Consider the following 27,424-nt stretch of genomic DNA (forward strand, 5'->3'; position numbering starts at 1 on the left):
GGACCCCCAGATACCTCTGTAATTCAGCATTTTGTAATCTCTCTATTTAAAGAATAATTTCTTTTATATTTTTCCTGCCAAAGTGGATAACCTAACACTTTCCCACATTATACTCCATCTGCCAAATGTTTGCCCACTCACGTAGCCTGCTTATATCCCTTTGCAGATTATTTGTGTCTTCCTCACAACTTGCTTTCCCCACCCATCTTTGTATCATCATCAAACTTGGTTACATTAAACTCGGTCCCTTCATCCGAAACCATTAAGATGGATTGTAAATAGTTGAGGCCCCAGCACCGATCCCTGTGGCACCCCACCAGTTATCGTTTCGCAACTGGAAAGTTACTCATTTATCCAGACTCTCTGTTTTCTGTTAGTTCGCCAATCCTCGATCCATGCTAATATACTCCCCCAAACCCATGAGCTCTTATCTTGTGCAGTAACCTTTTGTGTGGCACCTTATCGAATGCTTTCTGGAAATCCAAATACACCACATCCACTGGTTCCCCCTTATCCACCCTGCTTGTTACACCCTCAAAGAACTCCAGCAAATTTATCAAGCATGAATTCCCTTTTATAAAACCATGCTGACTCTGATTGACTACATTATGATTTTCTAAATGTCCTGCTACTGCTTCCTTAATAATGGACTCAAGCATTTTCCCAACAACAGATGTTAGGTTAACTGGTCTATAGTTTCCTGCTTTCTGTCTCCCTTCTTTTTTTTTTTAAAATAGGGGTGTCACATTTTGGATTTCCAATCCACTGGGACCTCTCTAGAGTCCAGGGAATTTTAGTAGATTGTAACCAATGCACCCACTATCTATGCAGCCACTTCTTATAAAACCCTAGGATGCAAGCCATCGAGTCCAGTGGTCTTGTCCACCTTTAGTCCCATTATTTTACCGAGTACCTTTTCTTTGGTGATAGTGTTTTAAGTTCCCCCCTCCCTATAGCCCCTTGATTATCTATTTTTGGGATGTTTTTGAAGAGTCTTCTACCGTGAAGACTGATACAAAATATTTGTTCAAAGTCTCTGCCATTTCCCTGTTCCTCATTATTAATTTCCCAGTCTCATCCTCCAAGGGACCAACATTTACTTTAGCTACTCTCTTCCTTTGGTATGGAGAAAAAGCAGGAAAGGGGTACTGAGGGAATGATCAGCCATGGTCTTAGTGAATGGCGGTGCAGGCTCGAAGGGCCGAATGGCCTACTCCTGCACCTATTTTCTATGTTTCTATGTTTCTATACCTATAAGCTCTTACTATCAGTTTTTATATTTCTTGCTAGTTTAGTCTCTCAAACTATCTTCTCTCTCTATTATATTTTTAGTCGTTCTTTGCTGGTTTTTTAAAAATTCCCAATCTTCTGGCCTCTCACTAATCTTGGCAACATTTTATGCCATTGTTTTCAATTTGATACCATCCTTTACATCCTTAGTCAGCCACAGATGGTTCTTCCTTCTTTCAAAGTATTGACGCAGGTTAATAAGGCCATAAAAAAGCAAACCAAGCACTAGGGTTTATTTCTAGGAGGATAGAGTTAAAAAGTAGCAAAGTTATGCTAAACCTGTAACAAACCTTGGTTAGACCACACTTGGAGTACTGTGTACAGTTCTGGTTGCCATATTATAAAAAGGATATGGAGGCACTGGAGCGGATGCAAGAGAGATTTGCAATGATGATACCAGAAGTGTGTTCTATCTATCAGGGAAGGCTGAACAGGCTGGGTCTCTTTTCTATTGAAAAGAGAAGGCAATAGAGGTCTTTAAAATAATGAAAGGTTTTGATCGAGTAGAGACAGAGAATGCTTCCACTTGTGGGGAAGAGCATAACTAGAGGCCATCAATATAAGATAGTCAGCAGGAAATCAAATAGGGGAATTCAAAAGACACTTCTTTACCCAGAGAGTGGTGAGAATGTGGAACTTGCTGCCACAGGGAGGGGTTGAAGTGAATAGTATCGATGCATTTAAGGGGAGGCTAGACAAGCATACGAGGGAGAAGGGAATAGAGAGTTATGCTGATAGAGTTAGAGGAGGAAGGATCGGATGAGGTTCAAGTGGAGCATAAACGCCATATACTGTATAACCCCTCACTGCTGAATAATTGGAATTTATAGCTTTACATCTCAATTAATGAGATCGGTCACACCTCTCATCTTCCAGAAGTGAAGATTATGCTGAGGTATACAGCTTTTTAAAGTGAAGCTATCAGTGTGTAGCCTGTTGATACTGCTCCAGCAACAGATTATCTTTTTGTTGGGGCTTCTGATTTTCAGGCCTGCTGGTTTTAGCTCATGGAAAGGCTCCAGATTAAAACAATGTGATTCTGGTGCGACATGTACTATGCTGGTTTCATTCTTCAGGAAGTTCAGGTTTGTAGCGTTACCAGTTACATTCTCTCACACCACACAGAGACAGCACTCAGCAAATAGTTTGCCTCTTCACCAGAACTGTCAAGGCTAAAGGGGAACGCGTATTCCCACCATCTAGCACCAGACAAATTCTACATAGAATGTGTGCTGGGACTGGAGTTGGGCATTTTATAGGAAACATTTGCCCAAAGTATCCAATGTTCAATTGAATTAATTCCAAGGAATAGACAAACCACATGAGTCGTTGCAGACTGAAATTTTGCAAAGCTGTCTGCTCAGATTCTTCACAGTTTCTGGACACGGGCTGCCTGTAGTTCAACTGCGTGATTCTGAGGGGGATTGACAGGGTAGATGCTGAGAGGTTGTTTCCCCCTGGCTGGAGAGTCTAGAACCAGGGGGCACAGTCTCAGGATAAGGGGTCGGTCATTTAAGACAGAGATGAGGAGTAATTTCTTCACTCAGAGGGTTGTGAATCTTTGGAACTCTCTGCCCCAAAGGGCTGTGGATGCTCAGTTGTTGGGTACATTCAAGGCTGAGATCGATAGATTTTTGGACTCTCAGGGAATCAAGGGATATGGGGATCAGGCGGGAAAGTGGAGTTGAGGTGGAAGATCAGCCATGATCTTATTGAATGGCGGAGCAGGCTCAAGGGGCCGAATGGCCTACTCCTGCTCCTAATTCTTATGTTACGAAAGCAATTCATTCTGTATGGAATCCGATGGATCGATGAGTGCTTCACATGTGGAGTTGTATAGAATCACTGCAGTACTTGAAAAGGAAAAATTTGCAGGGCTGTGGAGAAAGAGTGGGACTTAACTGGATAATTAAGGGCCGGCCCAGACACGATGTACCGAATGGCCTCCTTATGTGCTGGATAATTCTATGATTCAGTGAGTCTCTGATAAATTAATGTTCGCTAAGGGTATTAAGGGATATAGGGCAGGTAAATGGAGTTAAGATACAGATCAGCCATAACTAATTGGCTTCCGCCTGTTCCCATGTCCCACTGCCGCTCTCTCTCCCCATAGCCCTCTATCAATACCCAAACTAATCCCATTGCCTCCCTCTCTCCCCATAGCCCTGTATCAATCCCAAACAAATCCCACCGCCCCGCTCTCTCCCTATAGCTCTATCAATCCCAAACGAATCCCACTGCCCTGCTCACTCCCTATAACCCTGTATCAATCCCAAACTAACCCCACTGCCCCGCTCTCTCTCCATAGTCCTGTATCAATTCCAAACTAATCCCACTGCCCCCCTCTCTCCCCATAGCCCTGTATCAATACCAAAACTAATCCCACCGCCCCGCTCTCTCCCCATAGCCCTGTATCAATTCCAAACTAATCCCACTGCCCCGCTCTCTCCCCAGAGCCCTGAATCAATTCCAAACTAATCCCACTGCCCCCTCTCTTTCCATAGCCCTGTACTGAATTTACCTTCAATATTGCAATGGTCTCTGCCTCAACCGCTCTGTGTGGCAAAACATTGCAGATTTCTGTGTAAAAAAACTCTCTCCTAACCGTTCTCCTCGCTCACTTAGTGATCATTTTAAAATGGTGACCTTTCATCACTGACTCCTCCCCCCAAGAAACCTTCCTTCGCTGTTCACTCTCTCAAAACTCTTAATTTTGTGAAGCTCTATTGAATCTGCTCTCAGCGTTCTCAGTTCCAGTCGGTCTCTCTAACCTGAACAAACTCCATGACTCCGTCAGACACCCAGATATCACCTCACAGCGCCTCGACTGTGTCCATCATTGTTGAGCTTTCGTCAGCTCGAACACCTGAAACGTTAAGTCTGTCTCTCTCTCTCCACAGGGGCTGCCTGACCCGCTGAGTGTTTCCAGCATTTCCTGCTTTAATTTCAGATTTGCAGCATCTGCAGGGTTTTGCTCATGTTTCAGTCATGGGACATGGTCCATACCGGACACCATCTGGGAATGGTGATGGGATATGGTCTATACCGGATACCGTCTGGGAATGGTGATGGGACATGGTCTACACCGGATGGTTGGGAAAAGTGATGGGATATGGTCTACACCGAATGGTTGGGAATGGTGATGGGATATGGTCTACACCGGATGGAATGGTGATGGGATATGGGCTACACTGGTTGGGAATGGTGATGGGATATGGTCTACATCGGATGGTTGGGAAAAGTGATGGGATATGGTCTACACCGAATGGTTGGGAATGGTGATGGGATATGGTCTACACCGGATGGAATGGTGATGGGATATGGGCTACACTGGACACCGGTTAGGAAAGGTGATGGGACATGGTCTACACCGGTTGGGAATGGTGATGGGATATGGTCTACACCGGACACTGGTTAGGAAAGGTGATGGGACATGGTCTACACCGGTTGGGAATGGTGATGGGATATGGTCTACACCGGATGGGAATGGTGATGGGATATGGTCTACACCAGACACTGGTTAGGAAAGGTGATGGGACATGGTCTACACTGGTTGGGAATGGTGATGGGATATGGTCTACACCGGATGGGAATGGTGATGGGATATGGTCTACACCGGATGGGAATGGTGATGGGATATGGTCTACATCGGACACCGGTTGGGAAAGGTCATTAAGATTCAGTTGTTAGGAAGATGCAAGGTCAAATGAAACCTGCACTGAAACTCAAGTGCTGCTGAATAAAGAGGGGGAGCCACAGAGTCAGCTTCTGGTACTGCACAACCATCCATTCATTATATAATACAAAATCTCAGTCACAGCAATCTCTGGAATCCCGTTTGTTGCTGTCATAGAATGAAAAACAGCAGCACAAAACAAAACTATAGAAAATGGCAGATGAATGTAAAGGGAAGAATAGATTGGTAGCATCTATTGTAGAAATATTCGCTCGACCAGATCATATTAAAATATCCTGAATATACTCAGGCATAATTCAAATAACTGCTGTGTGGACAGAATGAATTTCATTACTAAGCTACATGCTTACGGTATAAACTGAGAGATATTTTCCTGTTGCCTGATTAATTATTCTGTCCGATTAACAATACTTATTTGCAGTACAGTATCCCTATTAACAATACCGGTTTGCACTGTGTCCCCATTAACAATGTCTGTTTGCAAGCAGAAACTGTACCTTTTTTCTGCTCTTTCTAAACACATACAGCATTGGATCTCTTCTCTGACTGGCGCTAATCTGGATATATGACAATGTCCATTTTATAGGAAGCCGGACAGACAGATTAGGGCAAGTGACCATGACCAGGGATTCAGGAAACCAGCAGCTGCTGTGAGCTGCGGCTCAGGGACATTTAATCCCCGGGAGGATAACTGCACATTCAGTGAATAACATGTGTGATAATAAATGGGAGAGGGTCTGCGTAACCAACAGCTCACTGTGCTGTCTCCTGCACCGACAGCAACACCCCGTCCCTAACAGTACACTAGAATCATAGAAGTTTACAGCACAGAAAGAGGCCGACGAAGAGCTACCCAGCCTAATCCCACTTTCCAGCTCTTGGTCCGTAGCCCTGTAGGTTACGCCACTTCAAGTGCACATCCAAGTACTTTTTAAAATGTGGTGAGGGTTTCTGCCTCGACCACCCTTTCAGGCAGTGAGTTCCAGACCCCCACCACCCTCTGGGTGAAATAAATTCCCCTCAAATTCCCTCTAAACCTCCTACCAATTACTTTAAATCTATGGCCCCTGGTTGTTGACCTCACTGCTTGGGAAAATAGGTCCTTCCTGTCCACTATATCTAGGCCCCTCATAATTTTATACATCTCAATTAAATCTCCTCTCAGCCTCCTCTGTTCCAAAGAAAACAAACCCAGCCTATCCAATCTTTCCTCGTAGCTAAAATTCTCCAGTCCAGGCAACATCCTCATAAATACCCTCTGTACCCTCTCTAGTGGAATCATATCTTTCCTGTAATGTGGTGACCAGAACTGTACACAGTACCCTAGCAGTGGCCTAACTCGTGTTTTATACAGTTCAAGCATACGCTCTCTGCTGTTGTATTCTATGCCTGGACTACACTACTGTATCCTGCTCCAACACAGTGAAGGACAAATTGCAAACAAAAAGTACATGAGCAAACTTTGCTCTTCGTAAAAATTCTCCAAAGATATCAAACTGATTGCATTGAGCCAGTATTGGAATTCACAGTGACTTCCAAATATTCGGAGTGGATACAGGGACAGGTGGTAAAGGAAGTCGAATAGCTAACTGATGTCATGTTCTGAAGCAACAATGATAATCACAGGCTTTTCGCCCCCATAATCACAGCAACGTGCAATTACCGTACCCGCATACTGTTACACTGCGCCACTGATCGCAGACCCACTCCGCTCACCCCTCTGCCTGCCCCCCCACACAGTTCACCCGCGCCCCCCCCCTACAACCTTCCCTCCGCTCAGCTCACCTACCTACCTACCCCCCGCCCCCCCATCCACACCCTTCAGCCCCCTCACACCCCTCGCTCATTCACACCCTTCAGCCCCCTCACACCCCTCGCTCATTCACACCCCTCAGACCCCTCACACATTCACACCCCTCAGACCCCCTCACACATTCACACCCCTCAGACCCCTCGCTCATTCACACCCCTCAGCCCCCCTCACACATTCACACCCCTCAGACCCCTCACACATTCACACCCCTCAGACCCCTCACACATTCACACCCCTCAGACCCCTCACACATTCACACCCCTCAGACCCCTCACACATTCACACCCCCTCACACATTCACACCCCTCAGCCCCCCTCACACATTCACATCCCTCAGACCCCTCCGCTCATTCACACCACTCGGCCCCCCTCACACATTCAGACCCCTCACACATTCAGACCCCTCAGCCCCCTCACACCCATTCAGTGCAGACACACAGTGTAGTGAACACCGGAGTGAAAGGGCAGCTCCAAGTAAGGCGACCTTTCCTCCCCCCCGCAAATACACGACTTGAATGACACAACTGCAGCCCAGGAATATCGGTCGCTAACTTTAGTGGCAGGGCTCAGGGAACAAGTGACACATCCGGCTCTGAACATGCATCAATCACAGAGAGAGAGAGAGAGGGACAGCACTTACCCAGAATATTAGGTTGAATAGAAACATCAGGTACTTGAGACAACACAAGCAGCCCCGGGCCATGTTGCACTTCTGGAATTCTAGGAGGAAAACAAAGGACAGGTCGAGGTAAAACACCACATATTTGCTGCCTTTGGGCGCCGAGTACTTGTCCGCTTTGCCCGGGCCTGCCGGAGCCCGGGGGTGGGAGCCCGTGTCACCATAGAAAGCGGCGGCGGTGAATCCCCGGCCGCAGTGTCCGGAGCCCGAGGCGGCCCCCAGGTCCGAGTCCCGGCTCTGCACAGAGGGGCTCCGGTGGATGGAGGACTCGTCGCTACTCGATTTCTCCATGGTCTTCCTGGTCACAGTGAGTGTCCAACATGTCTCGGTGTTGGGGTCAGTGAGAGAGGACGGAGGGGTGGGGAGTCACTGCCCGCACAGGCTGACCCTGCTTCCCGCTACCCCTCCATACACAGCCGCCGATCCACACAGCGGCTCAGGCAACACACGGCCGGCCAATCCTCATTCTGCTGAGCTGTGGCTCCAACAGCTGCTGGCTCCCCGCTCCTGGAATTCCTGCTCGCCCTGTGCCCTCGCTGTCCCGGCACTGGAACTCTGCACACTCCGGCGCTATGTATAGTCACTGCAGCTCTGCACACACTCCGCACCGCTCACATGCTCCCCATCCCTTCAAACTCATCAGCTGCTCTCCCGCTCCCCCTCCCTGCTGCACTGCTCTTAAATCAGCAGCAGCTGCTCCTGCAGCTCGGATATTCCGAGCAAGCACCGACTGACCGACCCACTCACTGACTGACCGACCCAGCACTGACCCACTGACCGACCCAGCATCAACCGACCCACCCACTGACCCAGCACCGACTGACTGACCCACCGACCCAGGCACTGACTCACTGACTGACCAACCCAGTGACCAACCCAGGCACTGACCCACTGACCCAGGCACTGACCCACCGACCCAGCACTGACCCACTGACTGACCGACCCAGGCACTGACTCACTGACTGACCAACCCAGTGACCAACCCAGGCACTGACCCACTGACCCAGCACCGACTGACTGACCCACCGACCCACTCACTGACTCACTGACTGACCAACCCAGTGACCAACCCAGGCACTGACCCACTGACCCAGGCACTGACCCACCGACCCAGCACTGACCGACCGACCCAGGCACTGACCGACCCAGTGACCGACCCAGGCACTGACCCACTGACTGACCGACCCAGTGACCGACCCAGGCACTGACCCACCCAGTGACCGACTCAGGCACTGACCCACTGATTGACCGACCGACCCAGGCACTGACCCACTGACTGACCGACTCAGTGACCGACCCAGGCACTGACCCACCCAGTGACCGACCCAGGCACTGACCCACTGACTGACCGACCCAGTGACCGACCCAGGCACTGACCCACCCAGTGACCGACTCAGGCACTGACCCACTGACTGACCGACCCAGTGACCGACCCAGGCACTGACCCACCCAGTGACCGACCCAGGCACTGACCCACCCAGTGACCGACTCAGGCACTGACCGACCGACCGACCCAGGCACTGACCCATTGACTGACCGACCGATCCAGGCACTGACTGACCAACCCAGTGACCGACCCAGGCACTGACCGACTCAGTCACTGACCCACTGACCCAGCACTAACCCACTGACTGACCGACCGACCCAGGCACTGACCCACTGACCCAGCACTAACCCACTGACTGACCGACCGACCCAGGCACTGACCCACTGACCGACCGACCCAGGCACTGACCCACTGACTGACCGACCCAGTGACCGACCCACCCAGTGACCGATCCAGGCACTGACCCACCCAGTGACCGATCCAGGCACTGACCCACCCAGTGACCGACCCAGGCACTGACCCACTGACTGACCGACCCAGTGACCGACCCAGGCACTGACCCACCCAGTGACCGACTCAGGCACTGACCCAGCACTGACCCACTGACTGACCGACCCAGGCACTGACCCACCCAGTGACCGACTCAGGCACTGACCCAGCACTGACCCACTGACTGACCGACCCAGGCACTGACCCACCCAGTGACCGACTCAGGCACTGACCCAGCACTGACCCACTGACTGACCGACCGACCCAGACACTGACCCACTGACTGACCGACCGATCCAGGCACTGACTGACCAACCCAGTGACCGACCCAGGCACTGACCGACTCAGGCACTGACCCACTGACCCAGCACTAACCCACTGACTGACCGACCGACCCAGGCACTGACCCACTGACCGACCGACCCAGGCACTGACCCACTGACTGACCGACCCACCCAGTGACCGACCCAGGCACTGACCCACCCAGTGACCGACCCAGGCACTGACCCACTGACTGACCGACCCAGGCACTGACCCACCCAGTGACCGACTCAGGCACTGACCCAGCACTGACCCACTGACCGACCCAGGCACTGACCCACCCAGTGACCGACTCAGGCACTGACCCAGCACTGACCCACTGACTGACCGACCGACCCAGGCACTGACCCACTGACTGACCGACCCAGGCACTGACTGACCAACCCAGTGACCGACCCAGGCACTGACCCAGCACTGACCCACTGACTGACCGACCGACCCAGGCACTGACCCATTGACTGACCGACCGATCCAGGCACTGACTGACCAACCCAGTGACCGACCCAGGCACTGACCGACTCAGTCACTGACCCACTGACCCAGCACTAACCCACTGACTGACCGACCGACCCAGGCACTGACCCACTGACCCAGCACTAACACACTGACTGACCGACCGACCCAGGCACTGACCCACTGACCGACCGACCCAGGCACTGACCTACTGATTGACCCAGGCACTGACCGACCCAGGCACTGACCCACTGACCGACCGACCCAGGCACTGACCCACTGACCGACCGACCCAGGCACTGACCTACTGATTGACCCAGGCACTGACCGACCCAGCACTGACTGACCTAGGCACTGACCCACTGACCAACCCACCCACTGACTGACCCAGGCGCCGACTGACCCACCCACCCACTGATCCAGCACTGACTGACCCACTGACTAATTGACCCACCCACTGACTGACCAACTGACCCACCGACCCACCGACCCAGGCACTGACCCACTGACTGACCAACCCACCGACCGACCCACCGACCCAGGCACTGACCGACTGACTGACCAACCCACCGACCGACCCACCGACCCAGGCACTGACCGACTGACTGACCAACCGACCCAGGCACTGACCCACTGACTGACCAACCCACCGACCGACCCACCGACCGACCCACCGACCCAGGCACTGACCGACTGACTGACCAACCGACCCAGGCACTGACCTACTGATTGACCCAGGCACTGACCAACCCAGCAATGACTGACCAACCCACTCACTGACCCAGGTACCAACTGACCCACCCACCCACTGATCCAGCACTGACTGACCCACTGACTGACTGACTGACTGACCCACTGACTGACTGACTGACTGACCCACCGACCAAGGCACTGACCCACTGACTGACCGACCCAGGCACCAGGCACCGACTGACCGACCCACTGACCCAGCCACAAGGACTCCAGCCTCTGACTCGCACACACCCTCTGTCCGCTTGGCCAGACAATCAGATAAAGCCCCTTCTAGGGACCAGCAGTTTAATCTTTTCTCTCTCGCTGGACAAGTTCAGACCAGCTGCTGCCAGCAGCACTTGGCTATCAGGGAAAATACAGATTACACATGTACGATAATATTCTACCAACTGAGAGAGGAGGTTGGCTGCAAGAGAGCACAAAAAGCATCAAATTCTGCAGGATTACGATGCCCCAGCCTGGCCTAGCCCTGCCCGGCCTAGCACGGACTCTGCCAGGCCCAGCCCGGCCCGGCACTGACCTGGCCCTGACCCTGCAAATTGCTCATGGTTAATGAGAAAGTGAATTCATTGGCAGAATATTAAAATTCTGCTGCAATAATTTCTAATAAAGTCAAGCAAAGTACACGCAGACAGGACAATTACCTGGGAATAACTATATTTACAGAGGGCTGCCAGTGCTTGACTGCACAGGGATTGGACAAGTTAGATGCAGGAAGAATGTTCCCGATGTTGGGGAAGTCCAGAACCATGGATCATAGTCTAAGGATAAGGGATAAGCCATTTAGGACGGAGATGAGGAGAAACTTCTTCACTCAGAGAATTGTGAACCTGTGGAATTCTCTACCACAGAAAGTTGTTGAGGCCAGTTCGTTAGATAGATTCAAAAGGGAGTTAGATGTGGCCCTTACGGCTAAAGGGATCAAGGGGTATGGAGAGAAAGCAGGAATGGAGTACTGAAGTTGCATGATCAGCCATGATCATATTGAATGGTGGTGCAGGCTCGAAGGGCCGAATAGCCTACTCCTGCACCTATTTTCTATGGCCCCAAGTTTCGCTCCTGATTTTTAGGAGCAACTGGTATAGAACGGAGTATCTTAGAAATCGGAATTCTCCACATTTAGTATTCTGCAGTTCTAGTCAGGTAGAACAGTTTCACTTTGGAACAGAATTTATTTTTCAAAAGGGGGCGTGTCCGGCCACTGACGCCTGATTTCAAAGTTTCCACAGTGAAAACGTACTCCAAACTAACTTAGAATGAATTAAGTGAAGATTTTTGTACGCTTGAAAAAACCTTGTCTACACTTTAAAAAAATCAGGAGCAGGTTACAAATCAGGCGTAGGGAATGGTGGGGGGGGGGGGTTTAAAGGGAAGTTTACAAACATTAAACACTTCAGTTTTAGAAATAAAGAGCCATCATCAATAATAAATGATAAATACATCAATAAATCAACCAATAAATCAATCAAAAAAAATTAATAAGAAATAATTACAAAAAAAAATCAATAAATAAAACATTTTCTACTTACCGACTGCAGCACCGGGAGCTTGGGGGGGGTGGGGGGAAGGAGAAGGGGGAGGGAGGCTGAACGGGCCGGGCCCGAGACTTCGGGCAGGGCCCGTCCCCAGCACCAGATTTACAGGTAGGTGGCGTCGGTTCAGTTCGGGTCGGGGGGAGGGAGGGAGGTCAGGGAGGGAGAGGGAGGTCAGGTCGAGGGAGGTCAGGTCGGGGGAGGGAGGTCATGTCGGATCCAGTCCGGGGGGGGGGGGGGGGGGGGGAGCGAGTGTAGGGTCCGGTCCGGAGGCGGGGGGGGGTGCAGGTGTCGGGTCCGGTCCGGGGGAGCGGGAAGCGGGAGTCGAGTCGGGTCGGGTGGAAGCAGGAGCTGCCTGTGGGAGGAGCCTTATTCACGCAGCCCCAGTGAGACCATTCGGCCAGGGCTAGGGGCTGCGTGCTTCGGGCCCCTCCCACAGAGTTTCGGGCGCCTGGAGCTACTGCACTTGCGTGCCCACTGTAGCGCGCATGTGCAGAGGTCCCGGCACTGCTTTCAGCGCAGGGACCTGGCTCCGCCCCCCCCACAGCTCGTGCTGCACTGCGCCGAGGGCCAGAGGACCTGCAGGGAGGTGGAGAATACAGAGGTTTTTTTTAGGCGCCGTTTTCGGCGCGAGTGGAAACTTGGGGCCTATGTTTCTATGTCTGAACAGCCAATGCAAGAACCAATCCCTGGAGATCCAGCCCACCTTCAATGCACAACAGTCTATTTAAGAATTCTTCACAAACTTTGGAAAACTTGATTCAGTTTCACTTTTACCATCTTAAACATTTTAAATAGTAAAAATCTGGTCGCACGGTGTCTTCAGCCCAGGAGAAGGGACTGGGGAAAGGTGGAGGCGTGTGTCTGTTTTATCCCTACACATCCTGCCCGGTGCGGGAACCTGGAGCTGGGACACTGGGTTTTTCGGTGGGCCACTCCAGGTGTTTCAACGTAAAGGCAGAGCTCACTCCACACATCCAGAGCAGGGCAATCAATCTGTAAACAAAATGCGTTTTCATTCAAAATCTTCAATCCAAAGGTATAATCAAGATTTTACCGGAGCTTCGAGTTATCAAAGTTAGGAGTTTCTGCTGAAGCAGGAAAAGTTGAGGGCAAGGGTTATGGGTTGGGATTAGGGGTAAGATTAATGGTTAGGGGGTTAGCATTAGGGCTGAAAGTCATCTCCCAAATTAGGATAGCTTTTAATGAAATAACACAAATGCAAGTAACATTAGGAATAAAACAAGTGAGTTTGAAGCACAAATTCAGTTTAAAGGATATGATACAGAAACCTGACTACAAGCTGCGCATGAGTGGGAGCGAAATATTCCAGGCTGTACGATCTTTAGAAAGAACAGGGAAATTGGGAAAGGAGGAGGAGAAGCAATATTGATAAAAGACACAATTATAGCAGTGGAAAGAAAGGACTTCAGTGAGCATTAGCTGGCAGTGGAAACAGTATAGGTAGAACTAGGGAACAGTAAAAGACGCAAGATTCCGGTGGGAGTTGTGTACAAACCTCCTGACAGCTGATATATAGTGGGGGGGGGTGGGTGATGTGTATTTACCGATATCAGGGAAGCGTGCAGCAGAAACACTGTGGTTAGAATAGAACACTCATTTTCACTCAGACTGGGAGAAGTAGAAACAGCCCAAATCGTGAAGGCAATCATTTTTACAATGTATTTGGCAGTTTTCTGGAACAATTTGTTTTAGAACCAACAAAGAAGCAGGCCATTCTACATTTAGTGATGAGGGGTGGCTATGGACTAGTAATCCCGGGGCCTGGACTACTCACTAATCTCGAGAACAAGAGTTCAAATCCCATTAGGGCAGTTTGGCAATTTGAATTCAGTCTGGTCGCCATATTATAAAAAGGATATAGAAGCACAGGAGAGAGTGCAAAGAGATTTACAAGGATAATACCAGAAATGCAAGGGTATACACATCAGGGAAGGATTAACAGGCTGGGACTCTTTTCTCTTGAAAAAAGGCTGAGAGGTGACCTCCCCACAGAGGTCTTTAAAATTATGAAAGGTTTTGATAGAGTAGATAGAGAGAGAATGTTTCCACTTGTGGCGGAGAGCATTACTAGAGGCCATCAATATAAGATCGTCACTGAGAAATCCAATAGGGAATTCAGGAGAAACTTCTTTACCCAAAGAGTGGTGAGAATGTGGAACTCGCTACCACAGGGAGTGGTTGAAGCGAATACTATAGATGCTTTTAAGGGGAGGCTAGACAAGCATATGAGGGAGAAGGGAATAGAGGGTTATGTGGATAGATTTAGAAGAGGAAAGATGGGAGGAGGCTTGAGTGGAGCATAAATGCCAGCATGGACTGGTTGGACCGAATGGCCTGTTTATGTGCCGTATATCTGATGTAATCCTGTGTAAAATAACATCTGGAAATAAAAAGCTGGTCTCAGTAAAAGTGACCATGAGGCTGTTGGATTGTGATAAAAACCCAACTGGTTCACCGATGTCCTTTAGGGAAGGAAACTTGCCATCCTTATCTGGTCTGGTCTGATAAGTGATTCCAGTCCCACACAAATGTGGTTAACTCCTCACTGCCCTCTGAAGTGGCCAAGCAAGTTACCACCATCATCTCAGGGCAGCTAGGGATGGGCAATAAATGTTGGCCTTGCCAACGACGCCCAATCCAGAGTCTGAATAATAAGTAACCAGACAGAATTAGTAAGCAAACTGACAGTGAATATCCTGTGCATAGCGAGCAGAATATAATTGAATTTGATCATCGGTTTGAAAGGGAGAGTCACCGACTAAGATTTAAAATTTAAGTAAGGCAAACTTCAAAGTAACTGAACTGTTAATGAGTTAATGTTACAGTTTAGAGAAACAGTGGGAATATTCAAGGAGCATTTGGTTCAACATAAAAGCATCAGTTACATCGAAAAGGCAGAAGTTCCACTTGTGCAGCGAAGCAACCAGTCAATGCGCGAGGCAGTGAGGTAAGAGCAAAGGGGAAATCCCGCAGATTGGGAGAGCTGTAAAAAGCAACAAAGGGATATGCAGAAAGTAAAAAGGGGATTATGAACAAAAACTTTAATGGACTATCAAAGCCAATAGTAAAAGCTTTTATAAATATGTTGAGAGAAAGAGCGGTATGAGGGAATGTGGATCCATGAAAGCCAAATGCGAGACACACGAGAAGGACTTCTTAAATTAATGTTTTCTATGCATTTTCACAGTGGAGGAGGACAAAGACCCAGTAAATCAAGGGGAGAAACTTATTGGATTTAATAAACGTAAAAAATGGTAATGGGGAAAATAATGGGACTAAAGATGGTCAAATCTCCACAAGCTGACGGTTTCAAGCAGGATACTGAAAGAAGTCGGTGAGGGAATTGCAGATGCGTTAGTCATAATTTTCCAAAGCTCTCGAAAACAGAGCAGAACAAACGGATAACTACAGTTTAACATCACTTATCAGGGACAGAGTGACTGAACACTTGGACAAGTATGAACTGCTCAAAGAGAGTCCGCATGGATTTGTGACAGGAAGTTCATGTCTGTCGAATCTGGTGAAAATATTTGGGGGAGGTTACTAGCATGGTAGATAAAGGGAGTGTATATGGATGTTGTCTATTTGGAATTCCACCAGAAATTTAATAAGGTTCCACCCAAGAGATTATTAGCAAAAATAAAAGCACACAGCATTGGAGCTAGCCTTGTGACATGGGTTGGTAATTGGTTGGGACCTAGGTGGCAGAGTGTAGCGATAAAGGGAGTGTCCTTTGATTGGCAGGATGTGACGAGTGGTGTTCACAGGGATCTGTACTGGATCATTAATTACCATTTTTACCATTAATTATTAATAATTTGGATGAAGGAAGAGAGAGTTATATATCCAAGTTTTATTGAAACATAAAAGATAATGAGGGGGCTCGACAAGGTGGATGCAGAGAGGATATTTCCACTCAAAGGGGAAACTAAAACAAGGGGACATAGTCTCAGAATAAGGGGCCGCTCATTTAAAACTGAGATGAGGAGGAATTTCTTCTCTCAGAGGGTTATAATTCTATGCAATTCTCTGCCCCAGAGAGCTGTGGAGGCTGGGTCATTGAATATATTTAAGGCGGAGATAGCCAGATCTTTGAGTGATAAGGGAATAAAGGGTTATGGGGAGTGGGCAGGGAAGTGCAGCGCAGCCTTCAACCATCTGAGGAAGAGTGCGTTCGAAGATCAGGCCCTCAAATCTGCCACCAAGCTCATGGTCTACAGGGCTGTAGTGATAACCGCTCTCCTATACGGCTCAGAGACGTGGACCATATAAAGTAGACACCTCAAATCGCTGGAGAAATACCACCACCAATGATGTCTCCACAAGATCCAGCAAATCCCCATGGAGGACAGACGCACCAACGTTAGTGTCCTCGATCAGCATCGAAGTACTGACCACTCGACCAGCTCTGTTGGGCGGGCCACGTTTTTCGCATGCCAGATACAAGACTCCCAAAGCGCGCGCTCTACTCGGAACTCCTACACAGTGGGCAGAGGAAACGTTTCAAAGACACCCTCAAAGTCTCCTTAATAAAATGCAACATCCCCACCGACACTTGGGAGTCCCTGGCCAAAGACCACCCTAAGTGGAGGAAGTGCATCCAGGAGGGCGCTGAGCATCTCTAGTCTCGTCGCCAAAAGCATGCAGAAATCAAGCGCAGGCAATTGAAGGAGCGTGCGGCAAACCAGTCCCACCCATCCTTTCCCTCAACGACCATCTGACCCACCTATGACAGAGACTGTAATTCTCGTATTGGACTGTTGAGTCACTTTTAGAGTGGAAGCAAGTCTTCCTCGATTTCGAGGGACTGCCTATATGATGGAGCTGAGTCCATGTTCAGATCATCCATGATCTTATTAAATGGCAGAGCAGGCTCGAGGGGCCAGGTGACCGACTCCTGCTCCTATTTCTTATGTTCTTATGTTATAAGTTTTCAGATAACACTAAGTTAGGAAGCACAGTAAGTAGTGTAGCTGGGAGCAGAAAGTTGCAAAGGAACATGGACAGATTTAGTGAGTGGCCAAAACAGTGGCAGATGGAGTTCAACTGAGGAAAGAAAGAAGACAGACTGGATTTATATAGCACCTTTCACGACCATCGGACGTCTCAAAGCGCTTTTCAGCCAATGAAGTACTTTTTGAAGTGTAGTCACTGCTGTAATGTAGGAAACGCGGCAGCCAATTTGCACACAGCAAGCTCCCACAAACTGCAATGTGATAATGACCCAATAATTTTTTTTGCCTTGTTGATTGAGGGATAAATATTGGCCAGGGCACCGGGGATAACTCCTCTGCTCTTTTTCGCAACAGTGCCGTGGGAACTTTGACATCCGCTTGAGAGCAGACGGGACCTCGGTTTAACATCTCATCCACTGCACTGCACTGGGAGTGTCAGTCTAGATTTTTTTATGCTCAAGTCCCTGGAGTGGGACTTGAACCCACAACCTTCTGACTCAGAGGAGAGAGTGCTGCCCACTGAGCCACAGCTGGAAGTGTGAGGTCACCCACTTTGGGTCGGAGGACAAATCAGAATATTTACTGAATGGAGAGAGACTGGGAAATGTGGAGGAGTGAAGGGAATCAATGTCAATTTACAAAGATCATGGAGAGCCAGTGCACATATAATCACAAAAATAATCACAAAGGCCAAAGGAATGTTGGCCTTAATCCCGAAGGGGGTTGGACTACAATGGGGAGGAAGTGATGCTTCAGTTGTACAGAGCCTCGGTCAGACCCCATCTGGAGTAACCAGTTCTGGGCCCTGCCCCTCAGGTAGGATGTATTGGCCTCGGAGGGGGAGCAGCACAGATTCACCAGACTGATACCCGGGGCTTAAAGGGTTAAATTATGAAGACAGATTGCATAAGCTTGGCTTGTATTCCCTCGAGTTTAGAAGATTGAGGAGTAATCTGATCGAGGTATTTAAGATGAATAAAGGAGTTGGGGAGTCCAGAACAAGGGGGCATAACCTTAAAATTAGAGCCAGGCAGTTCAGGAGTGAAGTTAGGAAGCACTTCTTCACACAAAGGGCAATGGGAATCTGGAGCTCTCTCCCGTTAAGGTTGATGCTGGAGAGCAGTTGAAATTTTCAAGACCGAGACTGATCGATTTTTGTTGGGTAAGGGTATCAAGGAATACGGAGCAAAGATGGGTAAAGAGAGTTGAGGTACAGATCAGTCGTGATCTGATTGAATGGGGGGTGGGGGAAGAACAGGCTCAATGGGCTGAATTATCTCCGCCTGTTATTTTGTTTGTACATAAATAGTGAGATCGTTTCTGCTGGTTGGTGAGACAGTGTTAGGCAATCACAAATTTAAGATGGACACAAAAAGAATTAAAGGAGAGATTACAAAAAACATTTTGCACAGAGGGTGGTTCGAATTGAAGCGAGTTTATAAATTATTGAAAATAAAGTGAAATACGTGCTTGTGCAAGTGGAATATTAAAGGGTACCGGGCGTGATTGCGAGAATGGGACTAAATGGGACGGCCGATGTGGAGAAATACACCAGCACAGAAGGGATGGGCTGAATGGCCTGTTTCTGTGCTAGCTGTATGACACGGCGATCGACATGGAGCAATGAAGTGACCAGGCGGAGAGAAATGTGGTCGCGAGATGCACAAAGTGATTGGTGTGGAGGAGCCAAGCTATCAGTGAATAGGTTGCAATGTGCAGCTTGCTGAGAGCTCAGTGGCTCAATGAGACTGGTCAATCTGTGCCCGATACTTCGTCTGATTTCTATTCAATTGTGTGAGCGCTCGTTCCTTCCTTCAGCAAAAGGAAGGCCATCTTCGAGCTGGAATTCAGCTAACCCACGTCTACATTACCCTGAGCTGAACTTCCACTCTAACACAGCAAAGCAAGTGAGGAGATAATTAATGGCCATTATGGAGGTGATAATTTAACAACTATTCATAGAACTCACAGGCCATGATTTTCTCAGGATATGTAAACAGTTTCAGAGTTGTCACAGGGTCACACTACGCCATGATGAACATGTTCAATACACCCAGGACAATTACAGAGTGGATTCTGTTTCAACAGCTTGAGGCACTGCTCCTTAGAGGCAACAAATTAACAAACTTGCGTTTAAAGGGCACCTTTCACACCTTCAGGATGTCCCTAAATTTACTGACAATAAAGTGTTTTTGAAATGTAATCACTGCTGTTCAGTTAATCTTTTTTAGTGATGTTAGTTGAGGGATAAATATTGGCCAGGACACCGGAGAGAACTCCCCTGCTCTTTTTTGAATAGTGGGATCTTTTACATCCAGCTGAGAGAGCAGAGGGGGCCTAGGTTTAACTTATCATTCGAAAGATAGCACCTCCGACAGTGCGGCGCTCCTTCAGTACTGACCCTCCGACACTCCCTCAGTACTGACCCTCCGACAGTGCGACACTCCCTTAGTACTGACCCTCCGACAGTGCGACACTCCCTCGGTACTGACCCTCCGACAGTGCGGCGCTCCCTCGGTACTGCCCCTCCGACAGTGCAGCGATCCCTCAGTACTGCCCCTCCGACAGTGCAGCACTCCCTCAGTGCGGTGCTCCCTCAGTACTGCCCCTCCGACAGTACAGCGATCCTTCAGTACTGCCCCTCCGATAGTGCGCCGCTCCCTCGGTACTGCACTGGAATTTCAGCCTGTATTTTGTACTCAAGTCTCTGAAGTGGGGCTCAAACCTTGAATCCTCGACCATCTAACTCAAAAGGCGAGAGTGTTGCCATGCAGCACCACACACTAAAGGGTATTGACAAAGTGCAACTTATTCTAAAAGTTGTTGGTACCGATCAATATATTCAATATGAGAATGGAAGCATTAAGCCACAGTTATAATTACAAGGAAATGCATGAAGCACCAGCCTCAAATTTATTTATTAAATGTCTTCGGCAACATTAACAGCTCTCATTTGTGAAGCCATGTGCTTGGAGCAGCAATATTCGCCTCACAGCATATCGTCTACATGTCGGATTTAATACAGCAATACCCAGGGTCCTTCAGGTAACTGCAATATTAGAAGCACCTGAATGTTGTTCTGACACACACCATAAGCCTGCGCGCGTTTGTATACGACAGTAACAGCATTATAAATAGCCACACTCTATCCCACTGTTTAAGTTGGTGCAGTGCTATCAGTGCTCAGGATATACATTCTGAGCATTCAAGCTCATATATAGCCACAGCCTGCAGAGAACTCAGCACTGAGCCTCTCTGCAAAAGATAGACACACTCACACGGCAACCACTTGACAGCCAGGAGATTCGAGTCGTCACCCCAACCCTCCCCCCACCCCCCAGAAAATCTGTCGGGACCTGAGAAAATAAAGTGCACTCACTCCCTTTTCCCACAGCCTGCTCAGATTACTAGAACCTCTTTCAAATCCACACATCCGATTTTGGTATAAACTAAGAAGAATGCCTCTTGTGTGGTGCTCAGGTCGTCATTAACACATTACAGCTGGTGTTTCGAGGCACAACAGCTGCCCGAAGATCAGCTCAAGCAATACCAACTTAGACTGTCAGCCACGATCAGTTTATGAGTTAGTGAATAGGCATGTTACTGCGGAACATCACATGCTGTTAATCATGGCCCTGCAACGAAGGACTACACTTTATGGAAGTATTTAACTCCAGCAACACACAACAGATTTTACTTCAAACTTGAGCGTGACTGAAAGGGCAACCCAGGCACCAATCAGAAGGCAGATAGTGAATAGCACAAGTATTGTGGGTGAAGGAAATCTGTGTTTCAATAGAATACACAGTTTATCAGCACAGACCTGCAGTATAAAGCAGTGTGTAACTATGAATAAAACAAACCAAATAGAAACGGAAGCAGTTTTCAAAGTGCCTTATCCACACAAACCCCAGGTCTTGGGAACAATAGCCGGTGAAAGATTCTTCCAGAGCGACTGAAATATTGTGGCTGAGATGAACATTACTGTTCACGGCCTGCTAAATGTGCACAGCTGCACTCGATCTAAAGTAAGAATGGAATGATTACAGGGCCGTCATTTTATATTAAGATAGCATCATAAACAACAGCGGATTGTGGTCACTTACCGAACAGCAAATAATCTGTTATCACGGCACACACAGACAGCAAATAATCTGCTATCGCGGCACACACCAAACAGCAAATAATCTGTTATCGCGGCACACACCGACAACAAATAATCTGCTATCGTGGCACACACCGACAGCCAGAGTTTGCCGTGTGAAGCCCGATGATCGAGAGGGAAGTTGAAGCATTGCTGGGATTTAGTGAGGTTACAATAGGTATGATTCTGACGAAGGGTCATCGACCTGAAACGTTAACTCTGCTTCCTCTCCACAGATGCTGCCTGACCTGCTGAGATTTCCAGCATTTTCCGTTTTTATTCCAGATTCCAGCATCCGCAGTATTTTGCTTTTGCACAAGGTGTGGTGGGATGGGGAACACGTGCCGAGATCTGCCTTTGGTAAAGCATTACGATCTTGCAGTGCCGTGGGTGCACTGACACGTCGCAACATCACTCCCTTCACTTAAAGGAGAGGGATGCTGCGAGGCACCAGGGAGGGGTTTGGTTGGGCCAGCGGTCTCGCACCCAAGAGGGGGTGCCGAGCTTCCTGATGGAGGCCCGGCCGAACCCGTGGCCGCCATTGTCGGGTCAACTTAGGAATCGGCCGACAATTAAAAAATGGCAGCTGTGGCGGTACGCCGTCCCCTTTAAGGGCGGCCACAGCACCCAGCCACCAACAGCTTTGCGCCGCGCGAAGCTGTCGGGGGCATCAACCGGCGCCAATCGCGCTCTTGCAGGGCAATTTCCCCCCCCCATGGGGCGCAAAAAGGGCTGGCATCGGGCGGTAAGGGGTCAGCGTGCCAGGCAGGGAGCGAAAGATGGGGTGCGGTGGAAGAATAAAGCGGTAGACTGCAGGAAGATATCAACTGGTCAAGTGGGCAGATTTAAAGTAATTGGTAGAAGGTTGAGAGTTGATTTGAGGGGAAATTTCTTCACGCAGAGGGTGGTGGGGGTGTGGGAACTCACTGCCTGAAAGGGTGGTAGAGGCAGAAACCCTCACCACATTTTAAAAAGTGCTTAGATGTGCGCTTGAAGTGCCGTAACCTACAGGGCTACGGACCAGGAGCTGGAAAGTGGGATTCGGCTGGATAGCTCTTTGTCGGCCGGCATGGATGCGACGGGCCGAAATAGCCTCCTTCCGTGCTGTAAATTTCTATGATTCTGTGCACGAATTCGTTCAGCCCTCGAGTGGCTACAAGTGTTTCACGGGAAATTTCTGCGATGAAAACACTGGAATAAAAAGGAAAAATGGAGGTGGGGGAAACAGTGCTGTGGGTTTGGGAGATGCTGCTGAAGAAGCCTTGGCCAGTTGCTGCAGTGCATCTAGCAGATGGTACACACTGCAGTCATGGTGCGCCGGTGATGGAAGGAGTGAATGTTGAAGGTGGTGGATGGTTTGTCCTGGCTAGTGTCGAGCTTCTTGTGTGTTGTTGGAGCTACACTCAACCAGGCAAGTGGAGAGTGTTCCATCACACCCCTGACTTGTGCCTTGTAGATGATGGAAAGGCTTTGGGGAGTCAGGTGGTGAGACACTCGCCGCAGAATACCCAGCCTCTGACCCGCTCTTGTTGCCACAGTGTTTATGTGGATGGTCCAGTTAGGTTTCTGGTCAATGGTGACCTCCAGGATGTTGATGGTGGGGGATTCGGCGATGGTAATGCCATTGAATGTCAAGGGGAGGTGGTTAGACTCTCGCTTGTTGGAGATGGTCATTGCCTGGCACTTGTGTGGCACAAATGTTACTTGCCACTTATCAGCCCAAGCCTGAATGTTGTCCAGAGCATGGCCTGCTTCATTATCTGAGGAGGTGCGAATGGCACTTAACACTGCAATCATCAGCGAACATCTTCACTTATGACCTTATGATGGAGGGAAGGTCATTGATGAAGCAGCTGAAGATGGTTGGGCCCAAGACACTGCCCTAAGGAACTCCTGCAGCAATGTCCTGGCATCCAACAACCACCACCATCTTCCTTTGTGCTACGTATGACTCCAGCCAATAGAGAGTTTTCCCCGATTCCCACTGACTTTCAGTGTTGGACAATTGCAAGGCTGAGGCTCCAATGCCAGAGCCTGTTCCACCATCCAATTAGATCATGGATGATTTGTATCTTAATTCCATTTACTCGCCTTGGTTCCGTAATCCTAAAAAACCCTGACACTACAAAATCTCAGTTTTGAAATTTCCAATTAACCACCAGCCTCAACAGCTTTTTTTTTGGGGGGGGGGGGGAGAGAAAGAGTTCCAGATTTCCATAATCCACTATTGTGCAAAGACGTGCTTCCTGACATCACTCCTGAACGTCAAGCACCATCCCTAATAAACAGTATTGATTATCAATTAGTCCAGCACCATCGTTATTGCACTAAACCGATTACTATTGAAGATTCAGTGCTAGTAATTACTCAACTGGAAACAGTGTGAATGATCCTTGTTGATGCCCATGTCACATCAGTAAATCGCAGCCTAGGATCTCTCCTACAATATTGTGCGACAAGTGAGTCAGATTCATAGAATCATAAAAATGTACGGCACAGAAGGAGGCCATTTGGCCCGAGTCCCCGCCGATCAAAAAAAGAGCTATCCAGCCTAATCCCACTTTCCAGCTCTTGGTCCATAGCCTTGTAGGTTACGGCACTTCAATCGCACATCCAAGTACTGCCTCTACCACCCTTTCAGACAGAGTGTTCCAGACCTCCACCACCCTGTGGGTGAAAACATTTCCCCTCAACTCCCCTCTAATCATTGTACCAATTACTTTAAATCTTTGTCCCTGGTTATTGACCTTTCTACTAAGAGGAATAGGTGCTTCCTACCCACTCTATGGTACAGACATGAGAAAATCTTCAGTTGTATTGTCAGTGTTCAGTGCCCGAGTGCCTTTGGAGAAGGGAGAAGGTTTGTAACTCCCATGTCGTTGTTTTGTATCAATTAGAGAATGATAAATCACAGCACCAGCACCGGCTCGATGCGATCACTTCTCCCACAGGACGTGTTAACATGAGAAATATGCTCGTCCAATTGTTTGAAATTGAAATGGTCTCATAACTCAAGCTGCTTGTGATTGAAGCTTTCAGAATCTCAAAGGCATTTAAGTTAGGTTAGGGCAATTACCTCTAATGGAGATGGTACCAACTTGATGGCATTTACATCCTCAACAAGCAATTTGAAAGTTCCAATTGATCCCAAGTCTCAACAGGTTTTTTAAAAATAAAAGAATAGTGTAAACATCTGCTCACCTAGACATTAGCCTACAGGAGGTTAGACTAGTTCAAGTACTGGGCCAGTAATTCACAGGCCACGAGTTCAAATCACAACACGGCAATTTGTGGACGAACACCAGACAATAAATGACCATGAAAGATACCAGTTGGTCATCAAAACCCAAGTGGGGACCTGGTCTGGCTACAGCCATACACATAAGAACGCAAGAAATAGGAGCAGGAGTTGGCCATTCAGCCCTTCGAGCCTGCTCCACCATTCAACAAGATCATGACTGATCTTCGACGACAGAGGTTGGGGTGGTCTTGGACCTGGCCTGGAGACGGCGAAGGTTGAACAGGTTCCCACTGGTTCTGTAGTTTAGTTCCACTCCAGCGGGGAGCTTGCTGACTGTGAGGTGGAGCATGGCAGCGAGGAAGATTGAGAAGAGGGTTGGGACAATGATGCCCTGTTTAACCCAAGTCCGGACGTGCATTGGGTCTGTAATGGATCCGTTGGTAAGGATCACGGCCTGCAGGTCGTCGTGTAGCAGGCGGAGGATGGTGACGAACTTTTGGGGACATCCGCAACGGAGGAGGACGCTCCATAGACCCTCGCGGTTGACAGTGTCAAAGGCCTTTGTAAGGTCGAAGAAGGCCATGTATAAGGGCTGGTGCTGTTCCCTGCATTTTTCCTGCAGCTGTCATGCTGCAAAAATCATGTCCATTGTGCCCCGTAGGGGACGAAATCCGCACTGCGATTCCGCCTTCCTGCACTATCCCCATATCCCTCGATTCCCTTAATATCCAAAAATCTATCGATCTCTGTCTTGAATATACTCAACGACTGAGCCTCCACAGCCCTCTGGGGTAGAGAATTTCAAATATTCACAATTCAATGATTGAAGATATTTCTCCTCTCAGAAAATTAGAGGTGCATGCAACAGGGGTAATACAGTAATCATAGGGGACTTCAATATTCATATAGACTGAGCAAACCACATTTGCAGTAATTGTACAAAGGATGAGTTCATGGAATACATTCAAGATAGTTTTCTAGATCAGTATATGGAGGAACCAACTAGAGAACAGGCGATTTTAGATCTAGCAATGAGACAGGGCTAATTAATAACCTTATAGAAAAGGAGCCTCTAGGGAGCAGTGATCATGATATGATTTAATGATGAGTTTTAGAGTGATTTAGTTGTCCGAAAATAGGGTCCTAAAGCAAACTCGTATGAAAGGCGAATTGGCTAGGATAGGTTGGGAAACCAGGTTAAAAGATATGATGGTAGATAAGCAATGGCAAACATTTAAAGAAATAATTTGTTAACAAATATACATTCCCTTAAGGAATAAAAACTCCACGGGAATATGGACCAAATGTGGCTAACAAGAGAAGTTAAAGATAGTATTATATGAAAGGACGAGGCTTATAATGTTGCCAAAATGAGCAGCAAGCCTGAGGATTACCAAGAAATTGATAGAGAGAGAAAATAGAATACGAGTATAATGTAGCAAGATACATAAAAATAGATTGTAAAAGCTACTATAGGTATGTAAAAAGGAAGAGATTACTGAGAGTAAGCGTGGGTCCCTTACAGGCAGAGACAGGAGAAATTATAAAAGGGAATAAGGAAATGGCAGAGAAATTAAACAAATAAACAAAAACATTCTGGAAATAGTGGGGAACCGAGTCTAGTGAGAATGAGAAACTTAAAGAAATTAATATTCGTAAAGAAATCGTACTGGAGAAATTAATGGGAATAAAAGGCAGCAAATCCCCTGGACTTGATGGCCTACATGGTTTTAAAAGAGGTGACTATAGAGATAGTGGATATAATCTTCCAAAATTGCCTAGATTCCAGAACGGTCCCAGCAGATTGGATGGTAGCAAATGTAACCCCGCTAGTCAAGGAAGGAGAGAGAAAACTGGGAACTACAGGCCAGTTAGCCCAACATCAGTTATAGGGAAAATGTAGAATCTATTACTAGGGACATGGTAACAAGGCACTTAGAAAATCATATGATTGGGCAGAGTCAACACAGATTTATGAAAGGAAAATCGTGTTTGACAAATCTAAGAGTTCTTTGAGGTTCTAACGAAAAGGGTAGATAAGGGGGAAAATGAGTGGATGGAGAGTATTTGGATTTTCAGAAGGGTTTTAATGAGGATATTACACAAAATTAAGACTCATGGGATTGGGGGTAATATATTAACTTGGACTGAGGATTGGTTAACAGACAGAAAACAGAGTGTAGGAAAACAATGGGCCATTTTCGAGTTGGCAGACTGTAACTAGTGGGTACCGCAAAGATTAGTAGATTTAAATGAGAAAAGACGGGAGGCGGCTCGAGTGGAGCATAAATGGCAGCATGGACTGGTTGGGATGAGTGGCCCGTTTGTGTCGTATATCCTATGTAATCTATATTAATGACTTAGATGAGGGGACTGAATGTAATGTATCCAGGTTTGCTGATGATACAAAGCCAGATGGGACAGTAAGCTGTGAGGAGGATATTGTTGTGTTCATACTCTATTTATTTGTTACAGCTCCAGATACAAAGAGGCTGCAAAGGGGATATAGACAGGCTGAGCGGGCAAGAACATGGCAGATGGAGTATAATGTGGGAAAGTGCGAAGTTAACCACTTTGGTCGAAAAAATAGAAAAGCAGACACTATGTGGTTAACTCAAAGTCATCAGGGAAATTAGTTATGGGCAATAAGTGTGGCTTTAATTGTCACCAACATCATAAAAATAAACCCGATCTTTGCTGGAACAA

The 27,424-nt window shown here is 48.1% G+C and overlaps 1 protein-coding gene across 4 annotated transcripts in view; it reads right to left on the reverse strand.

Annotated features, from left to right (window-relative positions):
- The window catches only part of LOC139280617 (tetraspanin-9-like), a 230,992-nt gene that overhangs the window by 128,297 nt on the left and 75,271 nt on the right, over positions 1-27,424 (reverse strand). For 2 of the 4 annotated variants that reach the window (XM_070900177.1, XM_070900178.1), the window contains one exon: positions 7,441-7,520. In XM_070900177.1, the coding sequence (XP_070756278.1) occupies positions 7,441-7,503 (63 nt within the window). In that variant the 5' untranslated portion in view covers positions 7,504-7,520. Of the gene's footprint in view, positions 1-7,440; positions 8,168-27,424 lie in introns of those variants that run through there. The other 2 variants (XM_070900176.1, XM_070900175.1) reach the window with 2 other exon arrangements.

The sequence above is a fragment of the Pristiophorus japonicus genome, chromosome 15, assembly GCF_044704955.1.
Source record: "Pristiophorus japonicus isolate sPriJap1 chromosome 15, sPriJap1.hap1, whole genome shotgun sequence".
Taxonomy (NCBI): Eukaryota; Metazoa; Chordata; class Chondrichthyes; family Pristiophoridae; genus Pristiophorus; species Pristiophorus japonicus.